This window comes from Pseudocercospora fijiensis (genome assembly GCF_000340215.1).
Source record: "Pseudocercospora fijiensis CIRAD86 unplaced genomic scaffold MYCFIscaffold_4, whole genome shotgun sequence".
In the NCBI taxonomy this organism is placed as follows: Eukaryota; Fungi; Ascomycota; class Dothideomycetes; order Mycosphaerellales; family Mycosphaerellaceae; genus Pseudocercospora; species Pseudocercospora fijiensis.
Genome location: NW_006921535.1, coordinates 6,035,330 through 6,054,031, shown reverse-complemented (window position 1 = coordinate 6,054,031; position 18,702 = coordinate 6,035,330). Strand labels below are relative to the sequence as shown.

General features: G+C 44.6%; 4 protein-coding genes across 4 annotated transcripts; all 4 read left to right on the top strand.

Annotated features, from left to right (window-relative positions):
- Positions 1-6,199: 6,199 nt before the first annotated feature.
- Positions 6,200-6,525, top strand: MYCFIDRAFT_175126 (uncharacterized protein; the record flags this gene model as incomplete). The annotated part of the gene is made up of 3 exons (XM_007928671.1): positions 6,200-6,223; positions 6,252-6,285; positions 6,350-6,525. The coding sequence occupies 3 exons, from the start codon at positions 6,200-6,202 to the stop codon at positions 6,523-6,525; spliced, it is 234 nt and encodes a 77-aa protein (XP_007926862.1).
- Positions 6,526-8,175: 1,650 nt separating this feature from the next.
- MYCFIDRAFT_46297 (uncharacterized protein) lies at positions 8,176-8,610 on the top strand (the record flags this gene model as incomplete). The annotated part of the gene is made up of 1 exon (XM_007927625.1): positions 8,176-8,610. A coding segment is annotated over one exon (435 nt), but the record flags the coding sequence as incomplete, so codon positions are not given.
- A 380-nt stretch (positions 8,611-8,990) lies between these two features.
- Positions 8,991-9,737, top strand: MYCFIDRAFT_211395 (uncharacterized protein). The gene has a single exon (XM_007928670.1). The coding sequence runs from the start codon at positions 9,031-9,033 to the stop codon at positions 9,529-9,531; it is 501 nt and encodes a 166-aa protein (XP_007926861.1). The 5' UTR covers positions 8,991-9,030; the 3' UTR covers positions 9,532-9,737.
- Positions 9,738-12,522: 2,785 nt separating this feature from the next.
- On the top strand, positions 12,523-13,650 carry MYCFIDRAFT_137369 (uncharacterized protein; the record flags this gene model as incomplete). Its single annotated transcript, XM_007928669.1, has 1 exon — positions 12,523-13,650. A coding segment is annotated over one exon (1,128 nt), but the record flags the coding sequence as incomplete, so codon positions are not given.
- Positions 13,651-18,702: the final 5,052 nt, after the last annotated feature.

The window sequence follows — 18,702 nt, the reverse complement described above, 5'->3', positions numbered from 1 at the left end:
CGCTTACTAGTAGCCTTAGGTATGCTAATAGTCGCTAGTATGCTAATAGTCGCTAGTATGCTAATAGTCGCTTATATTACGAGGAAGTAGGAACCGTAAAGTCGAGGAAGCGACTAGGATATCGAGTCCCGCTAAGACCCGGATTTAGTATAGCAGGGCGCCTAATTAGCGGGATTAAACGTTATAGCTACTTCCTTCCGTATATTATAATAAAATATAATACCGACTTTACTACTTTTACGCTACTACGAGCCTACGACGAGATACGTCGATTAAGCGCATTTCTAGTAAATAGCGCTAGCAAAAGTGTCTAATACGATAACGACGGCCGCCTTAGGCACTAGGAACCGCCTCCGAAGTCCGAGAAGTCGAGAAGTCGAGATACTAATACTAATACTATACTTATTATACCGCGTACTCTTATAGGCACTATAATATATACGGCAAGGATAGATACGCGAGGCGATAACGTATATCGAGCGTAAGCACTCTTCGAGAAGCTGTAATAGCCCTCTTACGTTAACGCCCTCCTTTGCTTAAATCTTAGTTACGATCTACTAGAAGGACTAGCTGCTATATAAGATAGTATAGATAAGAGCAATTGCATCTAGGGATCTGTTTAACTAGCGGCACTAAGCGGCTATAGAAGCATACGCCCCGAAACACACTAGAATTATATATAGCCTATTTGCTATAGGTACGCGTAATAAGTATAAGTATATATACGCGTATACGTAGCAATTAGCGCATTCTATTACTAACTACAGCACGTATAACCGAAGACAAGGTATGTAGGACGGGACTTATTAAGCGAAACACAATAGCCTATTCGCTAAAGCGATACCTATTAGTACCTAGACAATAATAGATGTAACGCGCCCTTAGTATTAGAGATACCGTAGAAGAGGTTGTCGAGCGCGTTACAGTTGTATAGCAATGTCGATGCGCTTACTAGAACAAAAGGAGGCGCACTATAGTCGGATAACAGTCTTAATACGCTTTCGGATCGGTGCGTACTATAGTCGAATAGTAGTCTTAATACGTAAAGGGCTGTAGTCGTATAGCAGTAAAGACTAAGACTAAGACTAAGCGCCTTCGGGCTTAATAAGTATACTAGAGGCCCTTACGTAACGACTAAGGTTATTATAACTAATAGTCCCTACGAAGGCGTTACGCCGACTTAACTAGATACGCGTATATTATCCTATAAAGAATCCGAACGTAGGAAGCCTATAGCCGCTACTTAAGGTGTACCTTACTAAAGAGTTTTTACCGAGTTAGGCCTATAGCAATACTACGAACCTATCCTATCTACTTAGTAGGAGAGTCGCTATCGAGCCGCTACTTAAGGTATACCTTACTAAAGAGTTTTTACCGAGTTAGACCGTTAGCCGCATTATAGGTATACCTTACTAAAGAGTTTTTACCTCCGCTAATCTACCCGAGACCCGCAGTTTGTTATACTAAGACAAGACTGCGATCTAATAAAAACTATACTCTTTCGGTTAAATGCGTAGTCGGCGCCCGCTAAAGCTATAGAAAACAACCTACTCGCTAGGAGAGTCGCCTTCGTAACGTCTTATGTCGATAAAGCCTATCGGAGACTAAAAGGACTAAACAAACTACCTGCTAAGGAACCTTAACTATTAGATAAGCGGCTCTATCGGTAGCAAGTCGTAGAACTAGCAAGGAATAGTGTTAATCGCTATAAAGCTACCTATATACGATAAAGAGGTATCGACACTGTTACTAAGAAGCCGATAGCTAGTATATTGCTAGGGGTGTTAGTATATTAGTATATGTATAGAAGAAGAAGAAGAAGAAGAAGAAGTTAAACTAGGAAGCGCAGGTCCACACTAGCGTATCGCAGGTAAGGTTTGCCTCTACTAATAGTATTACGCTATTTACGACAATAGCAAGGCAATAATAACGGCTATACGTTACCGCCGACTACTGCTAGTCTAGTTGAATGCCTAAGGCTACAATTGCTAGCGACAATAAGCACTATGTTTAGTCTCCGGACACGCTTAAGGATAGATAGATTAGCTAGTAACGACGATAAGCACTACGCTTATCCTTCCGGACACGCTTATACGCTAATATAGCTATACGACAACAAACGCCTACTAGTAGGTATAGGGTAATGTAGCTATACGACAACAAACGCCTATTAGTAGCAGTAGGCACAAGCTACTATAGCTATAGCTATACGATAACAAACGCCTATTAGCTAGGCACAAGCTATACGCCGCGCCTAGTTAGCCGTCTTAAACCCGGATAAGGATTACTATATATTTAAAGACCTAGTAATAGTAGCAGCACTAATTAAAGATACTGTTAGATTCTTCCCGAACAACTATAGAAGCAGAAAGCATTCTTAATCTACTAATCTATGCTCGCCGCCTATTGTTTTAATATTATCCTTCTAGCATTGTATCCTATACGAGACTCTTCCCTCTTCCCTCTTCTATCTATATCTAAGGACCGCTAGCGTAATTGTGCTAAATTAATAACGACTAAAGAGTAGCTTATCCTCCTTATTATTACCCTCCTACTAGCCTATATTACGCCGACGAGCTAACTTACGCGCAGATAGACGAGTAGAGCGACTTAAGCGACGACTAGATGCTAGGCTAGAGAGACGAGCTACCTACTACTAAAGACGCTCTACTGCCTCGAAGTCTTCGTCTTCTGCCGTACATCTACTACGACTCTAAGATCGATTAGCGGCAGCAGTCTTACGAAGCTAATTCTTACGAAGTTGCTACGATACCTTAGCTAAGTTAGCTATATTCTACTTAATCTATGCTCGGCGCTATACCTATATTATTAGTTAAGAAGGACTAGGCTTAGTAGTATCTGCTATAGCTATAGCGCGGGCGGTAGCTTTAGCCTTTATAGCCTCCTTTATAGCCTCCTTTGTAGCCTTCTCGGCTTTATTCTTTTCGTCTTACTTAACCTAGGTAGCACGATTAGTAAGAACCTACTTAGCGACACGATTAATCTCCTAGACTAGATCCTATAGTAGCACGTCTCTCTAGTGCTTATTATTCTCGCGGAGCTATAATATAAATGCTAGTATACGCTCCTCGATCTTAGTCTCGTCTACGCTACTAAAGCTCTCGACGTCCTTACTATACTTCTCGTTAAAGAGCTCGTATAGATCCTATAGTATTAGATCCGGCATTAGGAAGTTAGATAGTACGACCTCGAATATACGGTTCTCGTATAGGTCTTCGTAGAGCTGTTTAATACGCTATAATACCTAATTCGAGAGATCTCGCAAGGCAAAGGCCTATATAGAGTTTATAGTTAGAGCCTTAATAGGCTTCGGGGTCGGTAGTAGTTCTCTCTAGAAAAGCAGCTCTAGTAGTTCTAGATTACATATACTATAGTAGTCCTTAGTGCCGACAACCTCCTTGTCCGGAGGGAATGTATACTAATCTTCCTTATAGAATTAGAGCATTATAGTACGGAAGCAGCGGCGGTATTCGGGGTTAGGGTAATAGCGCGTATTCTAGATATATCTTAAGATATTAGGTATAGCGTTGCGCTACCTAATCTCCTTCGAATTCTAAGGCTTCTTACTTGCGTTATCGGCGATCGCTTTCTCTACTACCGTATAGAATAGGTTGTCGATAAAAAGCCTAGGACCCGGATTGCTAGTATTGCTAGTGCTACCTAAGCTAGCACTATAGATCGTATCGTTAGCATCGTCCTCCTTACTACCCTCCTCTTCGTTATTTATATTAAACTTATCGAACAAAGCATCGGTATTATCCTTATTAAAATCCTCGCTAGGGACAGTAATATATCGGAGGTAGCTTAGGCGGACTAGTATAATAGCTACTAGGTAGTAGGCCGAAGCCTAAGCTATAGCGGTGCTTATAGTAGGAATAGTAGTAGGCTCTCTTAGGATTATCGATCGATAGTTAGACTTAGCCGGTATACGCTTAAATGCATCGTCGATATACTAGGGTAAGAAGATAATAGCAAGCGCGGTAAGACTAGCGATATGCGCCGTACGACTAAGCTTCTATATAAGATTATCGAGATCCCTAGTAATAGGGAACTTGCACTAGTAGACTAGCTCGATATCTAGGATATTAATGCTAACTACTATCGCTAGTATGCCCTAAAGAATGCGGATACGGGAATCTAGCTTCTTAAACTCCTAGTATCGCTTATCCTTATCGATCTTAGCTATATAAGCGGTATAGAAGCCGACAATCTCGTATATATTAATCGTATACAGTGCTCTAGCCTCTATCGGCGCACTATCCTATATATACTTGCGGTCGCCCTAGGCAGGCCCTTTAACATAATTAGTAAGCTAAATAAGCTATAGCATAAGCTACAAACGACCCTTATCTACTAAGCCTCGGCCGTCGATAAAGATTATTGTCTTCTAAATGTTCTACGGAGTTGCGAGGCCCTTATTATCGATTGCCTTACGTAATACGAAGTATAGATACCGGAAGTTATTAGTCTTAGTTTGCTTAAGAATTTAAAGGATATACTTGCTATTCGGACGATTAATGCTGCCGCGGATAATCTACGTATATAGCGTAGCTAAACTCTAGATACGGAGACTATTATTAATAAGATACTTCTTAGTCTTATCGGAGACTATAGCGGAATACGCTAGCAGTACGGTGTTAATACTTATTAGCTACCGAAGCAAATAAATAGTGCTATAGCTATTACGGAAGTCCTTCTACTTAAGATAAAGATAAGCCTTATCCTATACCTATAAACCTAGTATTAGCTTAATCGCACGTACGACATCTTAAAATGCTAGAGTTATAGCTTGTTTAGGACTATAGATAATATAGTTGTATTTGCTGTTCTTAATGTTCTTTAGTATATCTAGGTCCTTCTTAAGTATGTCGGCGGTTAATACGTATATACTAACAAGTATGTATTCTTCTAGGCGGAGCTAGCGTATAGCCTACTCGATATCTGTACCCTGTTCTTCTGTAATGCGGGTTAGAGGCACAATCTAGAGCGTTATTATACTAGTTAGGAGGGTAAAGGCCTAAAAGACTAACGCCTTGCCTACGCTAGTACGAGCGATTATAAGTATATCTTATTAACCGAAGATTAAGGCGAGAACTACTATAATCTATAGGTCGGAGGGCTTAGAGTTACGCGAAGGATACAGTAGTCTTAAGACCTTGCGAAGACCGTAGCAGATAATCTAGCGATAGTATACTAAGGCGGCCTCGTTCTAGCCGGCATTCTAGACTAACTACTAAACCTATTAAAGCAGCGTGTCCTCGTTCTTAATTATAGCACAGGCGACGCTAAAGTAAGCATCCTACTCTTCTATTAAAGCATCGACAGTAGGCAATGTAGGAGATAGGTCGTATATCTATATTAGCTTTTTACGTATAATAGGGCTACGATAAACCGTAGGCGCTCGAGGTTAATATATTAGCTAATCTTCTTAACGCGATAGGCTAGCAGCACCGCCGCTGCGACTACGATAAGTTAGCCGACCGCGACTACTACTACGACCGCGACTAGTAGAAACCTTTGCCGCTTTCTACTAGCGCTTTAATATATTTAAGTATTCGCCGGGCATAGCGGACTTATTATAGTTATGCGGACTAATATAGCGTATTTGTAAGGGTCGGCGGTGTCGGAAGTAGTATTATTAGAAGATATATAGCAGCACTCGAGTATCGCTCTTAATAGCGGCGGAGATTAATATAGGCGGAGGCTTTAGTAATACTTATTTAGAGTATTTAAAGGTTAATAAAGGTCTAGTAGTATTGCGCGATGCTTAGTAGAGTGTTTACGAAGGTTCTAGTAATAGGAGATAAGGGCGCGGCTTTGTAGGCGGAAACAAGAGGCATATAGGCTAGTTATAAGCTAAGGTATATAGACTAAGTAAAGCGTAAGACACGCATTTAAAAACACTTAGAGGTAATAGAGCAGGTCTTTCTTAAGGGGATTATGTATTTCAAATAGCAGATACGAGTGTTAGTAGATTGTCTAATATAGGTGTTCGTATAACAAACGCGAGCTTATATAACTATTAAACTATCCCTTCGTAAAAACAGTCTTATTTTTCTATAGGTCGCAATTCTATATATTTTCTTTACGTAATACGCCTAAATTATTCACTTACGTGCCTTCTAGAACCCCCTTTATATATGTAACACGCTTAGACCTCTAGTTGTTATACTATTCAATGTCCAGATCTGTGTTCTCGGGAGTGTAGTGTCCGATTTCAACGTTTTGAGTTCAGGCGCTTCGCTAAGACTCAGCTTGCCTCAGGTATCAATTTAGAACCGAGATAACCGAGAGCACAGACCTATATACAATGCGAAGCGCCTGAAAGGAGGTAGCAATTCCCCTCGAGTAGCATTAAGAGGCCTCTGCTTTTATGCTCTATGCTTTTCAATGGTCTTGAAGCTTACACCGGCTCTGCCTGCAACGATGCGATATGAGAGCGAGAGTTTGGTAACTATGAGGCAAGTATACCCAAATCAGCCGGGAATGGCTGAAAATTACTGAAATCGAGAGCAGAACTGCATTCTCTTCGCCTTTGCGAGGGGTTTCATGGTCTTGGGGTTTGCATCGGCTCTACCTGCAGCGAAGCGATTTCATGAGCGAGAGGAATCACGCCGGAAGTGCCTCCAAATCAGCCGAATGCTGCTGAAATCCGCTGGAAGTGAAAAAAAAGGAATTTTCGTCTTGTTGATGGTCTGGAACACTCTAATGCTCATCCCAAGCAAGCGGCATCTCCATCTAGACCTCTACGCTCTGGAGCCTCGCTTGTGTCTACATATAGTTAGAAATGTGCATACAGAGCGTCTAGAAGGAGACAGAGCAAGCGCGCAATAGAGCACGACTGGGATATAATGATTGCCGAGAGAGAGACACCGCTCGCGACGACAAGACCTAGTACCGGGGCAGATTCCAAATGCGAAGGTCGAGACGAATGAGAGGGTTGCAAGTACACCTTAATCTACCCAAAATTGGTGATTTGGGGGTGAAACTGCATCTGATCCCGTGCTGCAGATTATGCCGTGTTTCCAAGGATGGAGCTGGTACCAGATGCGAGAGGCGAAGTATGCGAGCGACCAGTGCGTGGAAAACAGGTAAGTACACCTGACTTCGCTTATACTTGACAGTTCTAGGATCAAAATGCATCTACCTCTGCCCTTCAGGTCGCTCCGTGGTACTGTCATTCAAACCAACACCACAAACGGAGGGCAAAGTACGTGAGCGATACATCAGATGCGTTGACAAGAGCGAGCTCATCGAACCCGCTAGAAAGGCCGAAAGTTGGTGATATTCGTATCACACTCTCTACTGTGCGCTTCTCCGCGGTCTCGAAGTCCAGAGCCGCACCAGATACGAAGGGCGAATTTGTGTAGGTGACAGATTCGTTGACAGGAGTTAGGTGCGCTTGAATCCGCGGAGGAGTCTGGAAAAGTGGTGGAATCAATATCTCGCTCTTCCTCCCAGCTTCTTCCAAATCAGCTCAAAAATGCTGAAAGTCGTGGGAACGATACACCTCCTTCCTTACTGCGAGCACTTTTATGGTCTCGAGGTATCCCCGGATATAAAAGGCGAAATCTTGGAGCGACAAGGGCGAGAAGGAGACGTAAGTCGACCCAAACCCATTGAAAGGTGCTGAAATCTAGTTTTCGTTGTGTTTTCCAGGCGCCGTAACTGGTCCCGAAGTTCGCATCAGCTCCAGATGGGATACAGATATCGATGAGCTGCTAGTACATGCTCTCTTTGTCGTGGTATGGTTCTGGCAGCATTCGTCATAGGTACGGTGTGCGCGATGCCTCCATACAGAGAAAGCAGGTGTATCTCTTCCAAAGCGGGCTCTTCTTACTTATCAGCTCAGAGCGCAAGGAAGTACTGAGCAGGTGAAATGGTATAGAGATCGGGGCGGTCGGCGGAGCTGCTGTCGCATTCGACTTTGCTGAAGATGTTGCGGAACTTGTCGGTCGCGGAAACTGTGAAGCGTCAATTTAGGGAGGTGTCTACCACGGCAGGCTGAAGCAATAGGCGCCTGATCTCTGCGGCTGGCTGGCTGCATCCGGGCCGCCACCACGAATCTCCATTGCCTCAAGCTCTCTTATACATGCAGAATCGCATACATGGATCTTCACACACTTGACCTCTGGCTCTAACCAGGACATCTCAATGGAAACAGCTCTGCCTCCACTCCGATACGCTCCGCTGGGAAAGAACGAGATACGAGTGCTTCGCATTTCGGACATTAGCCGACCCGATGCGATCTCTTGCACTCTTCTTCATCGCCCAAGGACTGATGCTGACTACATCGCTCTGTCCTACTGCTGGGGCGATCCGAAGCCGGTGGTAGACATCACGGTCGATAACCAGAGACTGGGTGTGGCACAAAATCTAGGAAAATTTCTCCAGTCGTGGCTCACCACCGCGAATGAAGTGCATCGCGCCAAATGCCTTTGGATCGATGCTGTTTGCATCAACCAGAGTGATGTGGAAGAGAAGAGTGTACAGGTTAGCCGGATGTGGAGTGTATATGAGAACGCGGGCCTAGTTATTGCTTGGCTTGGCGCAGGCAGTGAGTCCACGACAACGGCTGTCCATACCTTGAATGGCATTGGTAGACTGGCGCCCCCAGGCCAATTTGAGCCAGGCTTTGATGAAGTGGAAGTCTCAACACTCAGGACCTGGATATCCCACAGATTAGGTGGAAGTGCGCAGATGCTGGTCAAGGTGGGTGGAGATATATTGCAGCTCACGCACAATGTCTACTTCACCAGAGCCTGGATATTTCAAGAGATTATCAACTCAAAAAAGCTGCAGTTCTGGTACGGCTCCTCCTGGTGCTCTCTTGACGATTTCCGCACGGTATTCAGTCGTCGGCCAGACCACTTGGATTTCCTCGGTGTGCATTCGACGAATTTGAGCAATAGCTGCGAGAAAGTCCTAGGTGGGCTGACTGTCAATGCGATCAACAAAGGATATCAGCACGAAGAGCTTGCGTGGGCGTCGAAACATCTCAAAAACGCGATGGGCTACATGAAAGATCTGGAATGTTTCGACCCGCGAGATAAGATCTTTGTGATGCTGAATTTGCCAGTTTTCAGAGCATTTGGCTCGTCGTTTGACATGCAAGCCCCGTACTCACTCGCTGCCGAGGATATCTTCATGTTATTTCTCTCGTATTTGGATGAGTTTTGCCTTAAGGCGAGCTACCCATGGGACGACGAGGAATGCGCAGATACGGTCCATCGCCTCGCACAGATTCTCTGCATACGGATCGCAAGCGATACATTCTGCTCGTGGCTTCACAAGAACACCTCGGCGAGTACAGAGGACGGCTTTATTCGTCTGAACCTGACAGATGGCAGACGCATTTGTTGCTCAGGACGGATCCTTCACGATTTCGTGCATCGAGGCCCAATTTATCAGCGCGTCCTGCAAGGTCCTCCATTTTGCTATGGCAACTTTGCTAACGATGACTTGTTTAGTGACTATAGTAGCGATCCCGAAAGCGATAACCTCAATTGATCTGTATACGCTGTCTTTTACCGCATGGCAGACTGTCCGACCTTGATTGGGTATATAAGGGATAGAGCTACCTTGTATGGTAAGCTGATATAGAATGCCGGGGCGATTTGCATCGCAGCTCCGACGTTTGTGGCTTCGTATTGAACCAAGGCTTGGCAAAGGCGTTCCTCCGGCTACTCGGCTATTGTATCTACGAGCTTCGCAGCCTGAGGAGGCAATCCGGTACAGCTGTGGACCACACAACGTCATTCGACTTGATCCTTCGCAAGGCGCAGCATTCCGCGGGTGTCTCAGCAGGATTGGATCACATATATATGTGCAGCTTCATGGCCATCCGCTTGCTGCGACAAATAATCCTGGAGTTCCTTGATCGAGACCAGTATGAATTTTATGAACAACGCCTTCAATCAGCGCCAGCAGGAACGCGAACGCTACCAGAAGAAGAGGGCAGATGATGGACCAGCAAAGCCTTCCCAGAAAGATCTCGCAGAAGCGGGCCTGAAATGGGGTATCACGCCCAAGGATGAGCCTCCTCCTTATACCAAGCCGGAGCATGAGTATTCTCCGAAAGAACAGGCGAAGAGGGAGAAGCTCAGGAAGAAAGGCATCAATCCAGACCTCAAGGCAGAGATGGATGCTAAAGTCTTTGGTAAAGGTGAAGCGCCAGACGGGACCAAGAATACGAAGAAGGAAGGCGGATTCTGGACGAAAGTCGCTGGGACTGCGATGGGTGGAGGATGGATCAAGTGAATGTCTTGAGATCGCTGAGCAGGCCGACAGCATTTCGCATCTTCGACAGCATCACTTACCCTGCATGTGAATGCTCGGATCGTTTGCTCGGACCCTTGACACATGACAGGTGAACCCGGTCTCGGCCCGCCCGAACATGTCTCAAAACCACACAGCCGACTCAAAACAACTTGCAAACGCAACACCTCGACTGTCACCATGGCAGACACCAACATGTTCGGCCGCAGAAGTGTCCCAATCGAAGAGGTACGCGCAGAGTTTATCGAGCCGGAGCTCCTCGAGTGGAGAGACGAACACGACCGGGCTCGAGGCTTTGAGGATGATGGCCAATTTCTCGAGGCGCCGCAACTTCGCGCTTGTAACAGCAGCATCCTCATACCACCGCCGCGCCGCTATGGTACACCTGGAGGGCCTCGAGGCAACGCACCGACCGATTGTGTGACAACCCCTCCCTTGACACCACGCCCACGCCACGATTACGTCCAGAACCAGCAGCAGTATCCACACCCACTCGCCCCGTCTGGCTCTTCGGAGAAAGCGTTGCCTTACAGCATGAAGCAAGCAAATGCGCCGGCATTTATACCTCGGATGAACGCTGCAGCGTTCGCACCAGTCTCTCATCAACAGCACGTCGTGCCTGAGAGTGTCACCACGGCGGCGATGCAGTCTGCGCAGAATCGTACCCGCGCCCTTTCGTCTGATGTCGGCAAGCGCAGCAAAGCGGTGCCGATTGTGAGACCTTCGCAAATTCCACTCGCCGGAGCAGAGGAGGCAGCGGAAGCTGTTCGCCAAGCCGAAGTGTCGAAGAAACACAGATTCAGTATTGACAGCGTGATCTTCGTTCCGGCGGCTTGGGAACATGCAGCTCAAATGCCAGGACAAGATGCAAGCAATGCAGGTGGCACCCACATGCAGCAGACTTGTCCAACTTTTCACGAGAAGGCACCGAGTGAGAGTGCCGTGCTTTCAGGTGAGGGTTCAGAGGGCGGCTCTGGGTCGGGTGGAGTGCAGCATGAATGAGGCACGAGTGAATGTCGTTGCGGAAGCCTTGAGCGGTCTGGATATCAGCTCGGCAACAGATGGGCCGGAAATTTCAAGTCCCTGCAGCAAGGCTGAGAAGGTTCTTTTGGAGGATATCAAGAGCCAGTGGAAGACGAGGAGGAGGAGTCGAGGAGGCAGGACTTGCGGAAATGAGCGCTCGCTGGCGAGCTTGGATTCGTGGTACCATGCTGTATTGTATGTAAGCTGAATGAATGAAGGTGAATTTCATCAAGGAAATATTCTTTGTTGTCAAGGAGAGTTTGCGACTCCTTGCTGCAGAAGTGCCAAGGAGCAAGGAAGATGACGCCCGCCCCAGCCATCGAAGGAGCTTCTCTCGTACAATATCACACCTCATTCATGTCTTTCTTCCAACATGGACATATTTGTCCTCATCTTCGACTTTGCATACCCAGAGGTTCCGTTGCCTTCGCTGTCCGAACATCTCGGGGTAATACCATTGATCTCATAGGTCGTCGGCGTGGAGCGAGTACCGAAATTGGTGCATCCCCAGTGCTTCTCACAGCAGGTTCCTGAGGGGCCACAGAGCCAAGAACAAGAGTTGCATTTCTGCTACAGCAAACAGATAGGACAAGATGTATGACATCGCCGCCGAAGCTGAGCGCGTCACAGAAGCCGGAATCCTTCTTCCGATAGTAACAATGTGAAGTTTTTATGCCGACGATCCGGCGTGCGAGCAATACGAGCCAAAACGAAGCTTTGCACGACTGTCCTGAAACGCTTCTAGCGTGCAATCGCTGCTTTGGCTACCGTCGATCACATACGAGATGTACGAGGCGGAGCGGTTGCCATTCATACAAAATACTGCCATGACCCCGAATCAAAGCCAGCATCGACGGCATATCAAGCCATAGCCGCCGCCATGGAGACTTCTATTACGACCTCACGTCTCGTCTTCTCAGCTGGAGCATTGCTGATTGCATATATTTTCGTAACCGCTCTCGTGCTTCCTCTGCTGTCGAGTCGAGGGAAGTATCTCAACTCGCAAGCATGGATTGGTCTAAAGAAGCAATGGTTTGCACGATACAGAGGAGGCTTCGCAACGCTCAAATACACCCGCGAGATGATCGTCGAGGGATATGAAAAGGTACGATCATATCAAATTGCATGAAAGATCAAGCACTACATACTTACTGACACATCCAGTTCTCGAGGCATGGCATAACTTACGTTATCTCGGCCGAGCAGAATTGGCCTGCCAACAAGACTGAATGGACCAGGGTCAAGACGCACCCGACTTGCATGAAAATCGTAAGCAGAGCCGCCAACCGTGTCTTTGCTGGCAAGACCTTGTGCAGAAATCCAGAGTTCCTGGAGCATTGCCGCCTGTATGCTGTCTCCGTGTTCAAAACTGGCGCCATCATGAGGACGGTGCCAAAGCTCCTGCAACCCATCGCCGGCCCTATTCTTACTCGCGGAATGAGAAAGCATTTCCAAATCTGCAGCAACATCGCCGTGCCCGAGATCCGCCGTCGACTTGCCCACCTCCAAGGCCACACCAAGGATCCAAATTACGAGGTTCCCAACGACGCACTGCAATGGCTATTAGTAGACTGTATCGAACTCGCAAAATCCAATCCCCACGAGTTGGACGAAAACCTCCTCGTCCGCCGCCTGCTCCTCCTCAACATGGTCGCTATCCATACAACCTCCATGGTCATATCCAACACCCTCCTGGATCTCTACACCTCCCCCTCCAAAGAAGAATACCTCTCCGGCCTCCGCGAAGAATGCGAACGCGTCCTTTCCCAACACAACGGCATCTGGACCAAAGAAGCAATCAACAGCCTCCTCCGCATCGACTCCACAATCCGCGAATCCATGCGCTACTCCAACCTCGCAGACCTCGGCATGAAACGCCAAGTCATACACCCCAACGGCATCACCCTCGCCGACGGCACCCACTTCCCCCACGGCATCCGTCTCGCCGCCCCAACTTACTCCATCCACCTCGACCCCAAATTCTACCCCGAGCGCCCGGACTCTTGGGACGCGTTCCGCTTCTCACGACCGCGGGAAGACTACCTCGGAAAAATCTCGGCGGGCGCTGACCCCGATCGTCTGCAGAGATCTCTCGCGTTGAAGAATTCTGCACTGATTGCCACGGGTTGCGAGTGGTTGGCTTTTGGTCATGGGAGACATGCGTGTCCCGGAAGGTTTTTTGCTTCGCAGGAGATGAAGTTGTTGCTTGCGCTTGTGGTGATGAAGTATGAGGTTAGGATTGAAGGGGGGAAGAGGCCGGAGAATTGGAGGATTAATGGGGCGGTTGTGCCGAGGGATGAGGTGGAGATGTTTGTTCGGTTACGGTAGGAGGGGGGATAGGGATAGATTGGATTGGAAGGATTATGTTTGCGTGTGTGTCTTTGTTAAGGTTTTTTTTTTTGAACCGTGAAGTCGTAAGTAGAGTTTTTTAACGAGGGCGTTTTCTTAGAATTAAAGATAGTATAGTATAGTATTTTCGATTCTACGTTACGGCTCGATAAAATAATAAGAACGATAGTAGTTGCTATATATATATTAAAGTCTTTTATTACTAGTCTACTCCTAACTAGGATAAATAGCCTTACTTTATATATCTAAGGAGAAAAGCTAGTAGTATAATAACTCCTCTTTCCCTAAGCTCTATCCTCTATAGGCCCTAGTTCCTATCTATATTACCTTATATAGTATTAGTTAGTAGTTACCCTAACCTACTCCTTTTACTAGGTACGCTTTAGCCTTCTCCCTCCTTAGCCCCCTCCTCTACTCTACTATCTTTATTTTAATACTATACTAGTATCTCCTCCTTTACTATTAAGAACTAGTCGAGTACCCCTTCCTATATTAGCTACCTTACTATTACTAAGAGTCCTTTCTTTATTATAGTAAGAGTATTCTAGTTACTTATTCCTACCTTTCTATATATCTCCTACTAGCCCTTTCTTAAGGGATAGAAGATAGTAATATATTTTAGTAAATAGGTTCTCTAGCCGTACTAGTATTCTAGGGTAATCTCTAAGACTCTCCTTTTTATAAGGTATTATCTTAGGCTAATATACTCTTTCCTAATTTATATAACTAATAAGGTAACTAGTCTTAGCTATTCTAAGTAGAGATAGATTCCTCTCTCCTAGTGCCCTATCTACTAGGCTACTAGTCTACTCTAACCCTACTATAGGGTCTCTCTTCCTATATTACGAAAATATTTTTCCTAATCGCGAAGCGATCCTAAGCGATCGTAAGGCGATCCTAAGCGATCCTAGCGATAGGATTAATCGACTTAATAATAAAAACTAACATGTTATACTATACTAAAAATAGAATATTTTTGTCTTTATTACTAAGCCGTAAACCCTCTAGATAAATAGATTTAAAGAAAAGAAAATTCGCTTTTTAAGAAATTCTACTTCTAGTTTTTCTTTTTTTTCTAGTAGGTTTACGGCTTAGTAATATAGTAGAGAAGTACTCTATTTCTAGTATATTATTATAAAAAAATATAAAATTTCTAGATTTCCTAAGAAACTAAAGCTAGGAGGAAGAAATATATAATATAGTATTTTAGCTTTTACTAACCTATACTTTACTATTTTTAGAAATATAAAAAACAGGTCTTAAAGCTCTATCTACTAAGAAGACTATTCTAGATTATTAAGTTTTAATACCTAGTAGTTATCGTAGAATCGAGAAAAGAATCTCGAGTATCTTAAGTATACTTTTTTGTAAAGTTCTACTTATTAAGCGTCGGCTTTTAAAAAAAACTTAACGTAATCTAGGCTATATTTAACGAAATTCTAACGAAAAAAAATTATTTATAAAACAACCTATGAAACCGCTAATTTTGGTGTGTGTGTATGCGTAGTATCCCGAAATATCTCGCAGTAGCAAAGCAATAGTAGCCGGGCTCTAATAGTCGGGCTCTAGGTCCCGCGTTCTTTACGTTCCTAGGAATTTTAGACGTTCCTTAGCTCTATAGTCCCTCGGATTTCGGGATAGCCTATCCTAGGGATCGCTTACGATCGATAGAATCTTTAACCTACGATTCTAAGGATTCTAAGGATTCCGACGATTCTAAGCGATCCTATCGATAGGATCGTCGCTATTAGGAAAAAAGTTTTTATAACACATCCTCTTCTTCTCCTATCTTTCTATCTAAGTATTCTTACTCTACTATATCCTTCCTAAGTAGAGTAGGGCTATACTTCCCTATATCCCTACCTCTTAGCTAACTAACTTAGTAACCTATTCTTAGGTAGTAGTTCTTCTTTTTAGGTTTTATCCCTTAGGGCCCCTAATTCTATTCTCTATTTCTCTATACTTTTTCCTTATATACTATTATATAGGGAGATTATCCCTCTTTATTACTAAGAGCCTTCCTATGTCCTAGGTATAGAAAGTAGGGGGAGTATTAGCTTCCTTCTAGAGGATAGCTTTAGGTATACTCTTATAAGCTCCTAGGATATATCTTAGCCTAGTATTTTATAGTTTCTTAAGGGGCTTCTAGAGGTACTTCTAGTATCCCCGGATTCCTTCTAGTATTACCTTAGACCTAGATTTAGTAACTGTATATTAGGGCTAGTCTAACTATTATACTATATAGGTACTTTGCTCTCTAGAAGCTAGTACCCTATATTAACTTATATAGTCCCTAGAGGGACTATATATTAGTAAGGCCTCTCTCCTAGGCCTTTCTAGTATATAGCCCCTATTTAAGCTTACTATCTAGCTAGACCCCTAGGAGTCTAATATCTAGTTCTAGTTATATATAGTATCCTAGGATCTAGATAGTAGTATATAGGTTATATTTCCTCCTACTTCTTATAAAGCAGATAGGCTAGTACTTCTAAAGGGCAGATACTACTCTACCCCTCCTTACCTACTCTATATACTCTTCGTAGGCCTCTTTAAGTCTCCTATAGTTTTGCTCTATAGACTTGCTATATATAATAATATTAGTATTATTAACAAATCCTATTACTACTATCTAAGGGCTTTCTAGTTTAGGGAGGAGTATAGAGGCAAATAGGAGGAATAGTATAGGTAAAATAGTAGAGCCCTAGGGGATACCTATCTATTATAGTCTTTCTCTATCTATAAACTATTCTATTTTAAGCGTCGTCCTCCTATCTTAGAGAAAGGATATTATAGTAGGTACGGAACGCCGGGCCTATATATACTTCTATAAAACCGTAGATACCTTACTAATACTATACCTTTGCTAACCTACTAATCGTCCCTCGCGTAACAATTAGTAGCTTCGCTTTAGTTAGATCTAGATCCGTTTAAATAGTACCCGAGTACTAGACGAACGGGCACCTTAAAAAAAGCAAAAAACCCCTACCGCTGCCGCCTAACGCGACCGCGAGGTCCCGTACTAGCGGCACCGACCTACCTACCTAACTATAATATCTACCTACGTTCGATACGATTACGACAGTCCTCTAAATTCCGTATATTATCTTCCGTATATACGTAGCTATATACCGACGGCGCCCTACGCCGCGTAGCCCTCTAATTGCCAAATATAGCGGCCCGCCTTCCCTATTCAGGTTTGCCTACACGACACTAACACCTGCCGAAGCGGGCACTAGTCAAGGTAAGAGCTTGTAAGCACCCTAATAGTTACCTAATATTTGCCTAGTTCCTTAACTCTATACTTATCCTATACTTATAAGATTATTAAGCCTACGCTTATTCTATAAATATACTAGCTTCCGTACGCCCCGATTTAGACGCCTACTCGTTAAATATTGCTTTTTGCTTTAACGAATTCTTAGCTAACGCTGGTTACGCTAAGTTAGTATACTAGAAGCAAAGAGACCTGTTAATAGCAGTCGTTACGACAATTACTACTTATTATTAGCCTCTAGAAGAATATATACCGCGAAAACTCTCGGACGCTAGAGGTAGTTCTACCCTCGGTTTCCCTTAGGATTAGGCAGTTAACCGCTCTTTAGTTGTAGTAGCAGCGAAGACGCTAATTGCACTCTGTAACGAACTTGCTATTTTAGATACGATAGAATCTAACGACTTAGCGGCTCCTACTCTAGAACTAGCACTACCCTTACTAGATATAGTAGTGCCTATAAGTCTAGATACTAGTCTATAACTACGTCGTCGACGGAAGATTTTAGCAGCTAGTACGCGACGTATTATATACGTACGTTATAGGTCCTTACCGATTGTTTTCCCCCTAGGTCTACGAGAACTTAGTGCCTTAGAGCTGTTAGTCCCGAGTAGTCCTATTTTGTCCTTACCGGTTTCTATCGACCCTAAGTAACAAGGTCCGGAGCCTAAATAGAAGGATATAGAGTAACAGAGCCCTAAGCCCGAATAGTAAGAGCTTCTAGCCCCGAGCAGTCTAGAGTCCTCTTTATTAGGTCCTAAGCTTTACTAATAAGGTACTTAGTAGTAGGAGCTTTAGTAGCGGAGTCCTAAACTAGAGTATTAACGTCCTAAGATATAGTAGCAAGGACCCCGACAATAAGAGCCGTTATTCCTATCCGTATCGGCTAAATATATAGCCGATATATCCTAAGAGATAGACCTAGAGTTCTAGCGTACGGACTTAGTATACGTAGAGCCTAGCGTCGAGCGTAACCTACCTCCTCGATAGTAGATATAGCGCCGCCGATTAGTTAACGCATTCCTAGGTATAGAAGCTAGGCGTCTAGTCGCGGACTACTAGCGAGTATATAACGTAGCTATAGGGCTATCCTTCTAAAACTAGCGCAACGGCAAGTAGCTAGCTTACGAGAATCCGTAGCCTTAATGCCTACGAGAGGGCGCGCTACGTAAAGTCCCGGTACGCGAGAACTAGAACGCCGCTAGCGCTAACGCGGCCGCTAAAGACGCTAACGGCGAAATCCTAAACGCCGCTAACCTAGCCGTCCTACGTAATAAGATACGCTAGCTATTTAGACAACTGTTAAATTAATAAGTTATCTAGACCTAATAACTTAGGGATAAGATCCGGGACGAGATCGACTAATTACGCTAGAGTATCCCTTCGAGCTTAGTATAAGATAGGCTAGACACTAGAAGAGCTAAACGCCTCGCGCGTATAGGTTTGTATAAATAGGTTCTATTAGCCTTACTACCTAATCTAGTCGAATCCTAGCCTTACTAGTTACGCTATAATATATAACGTAACGCCGAGGCTAGATAACGCCGCTATAGCTAAGGCGGTGCTGCTAGCGGAGGGCCTCTAAGCCCGAGCCTAGGTAATTCTAGTACCTAGGGTAGGAACTTTAGCCCGCGACCTTACCGCTTCGACCCGTACTATATCGATAATTTTTAGTTTAGCCGCTCGCCCTATTATAGCCTATAGCGCTCCTAGCGCCTAGACTCTAGAGAGGTTCGACCTAACGGATATCGGATACTTCT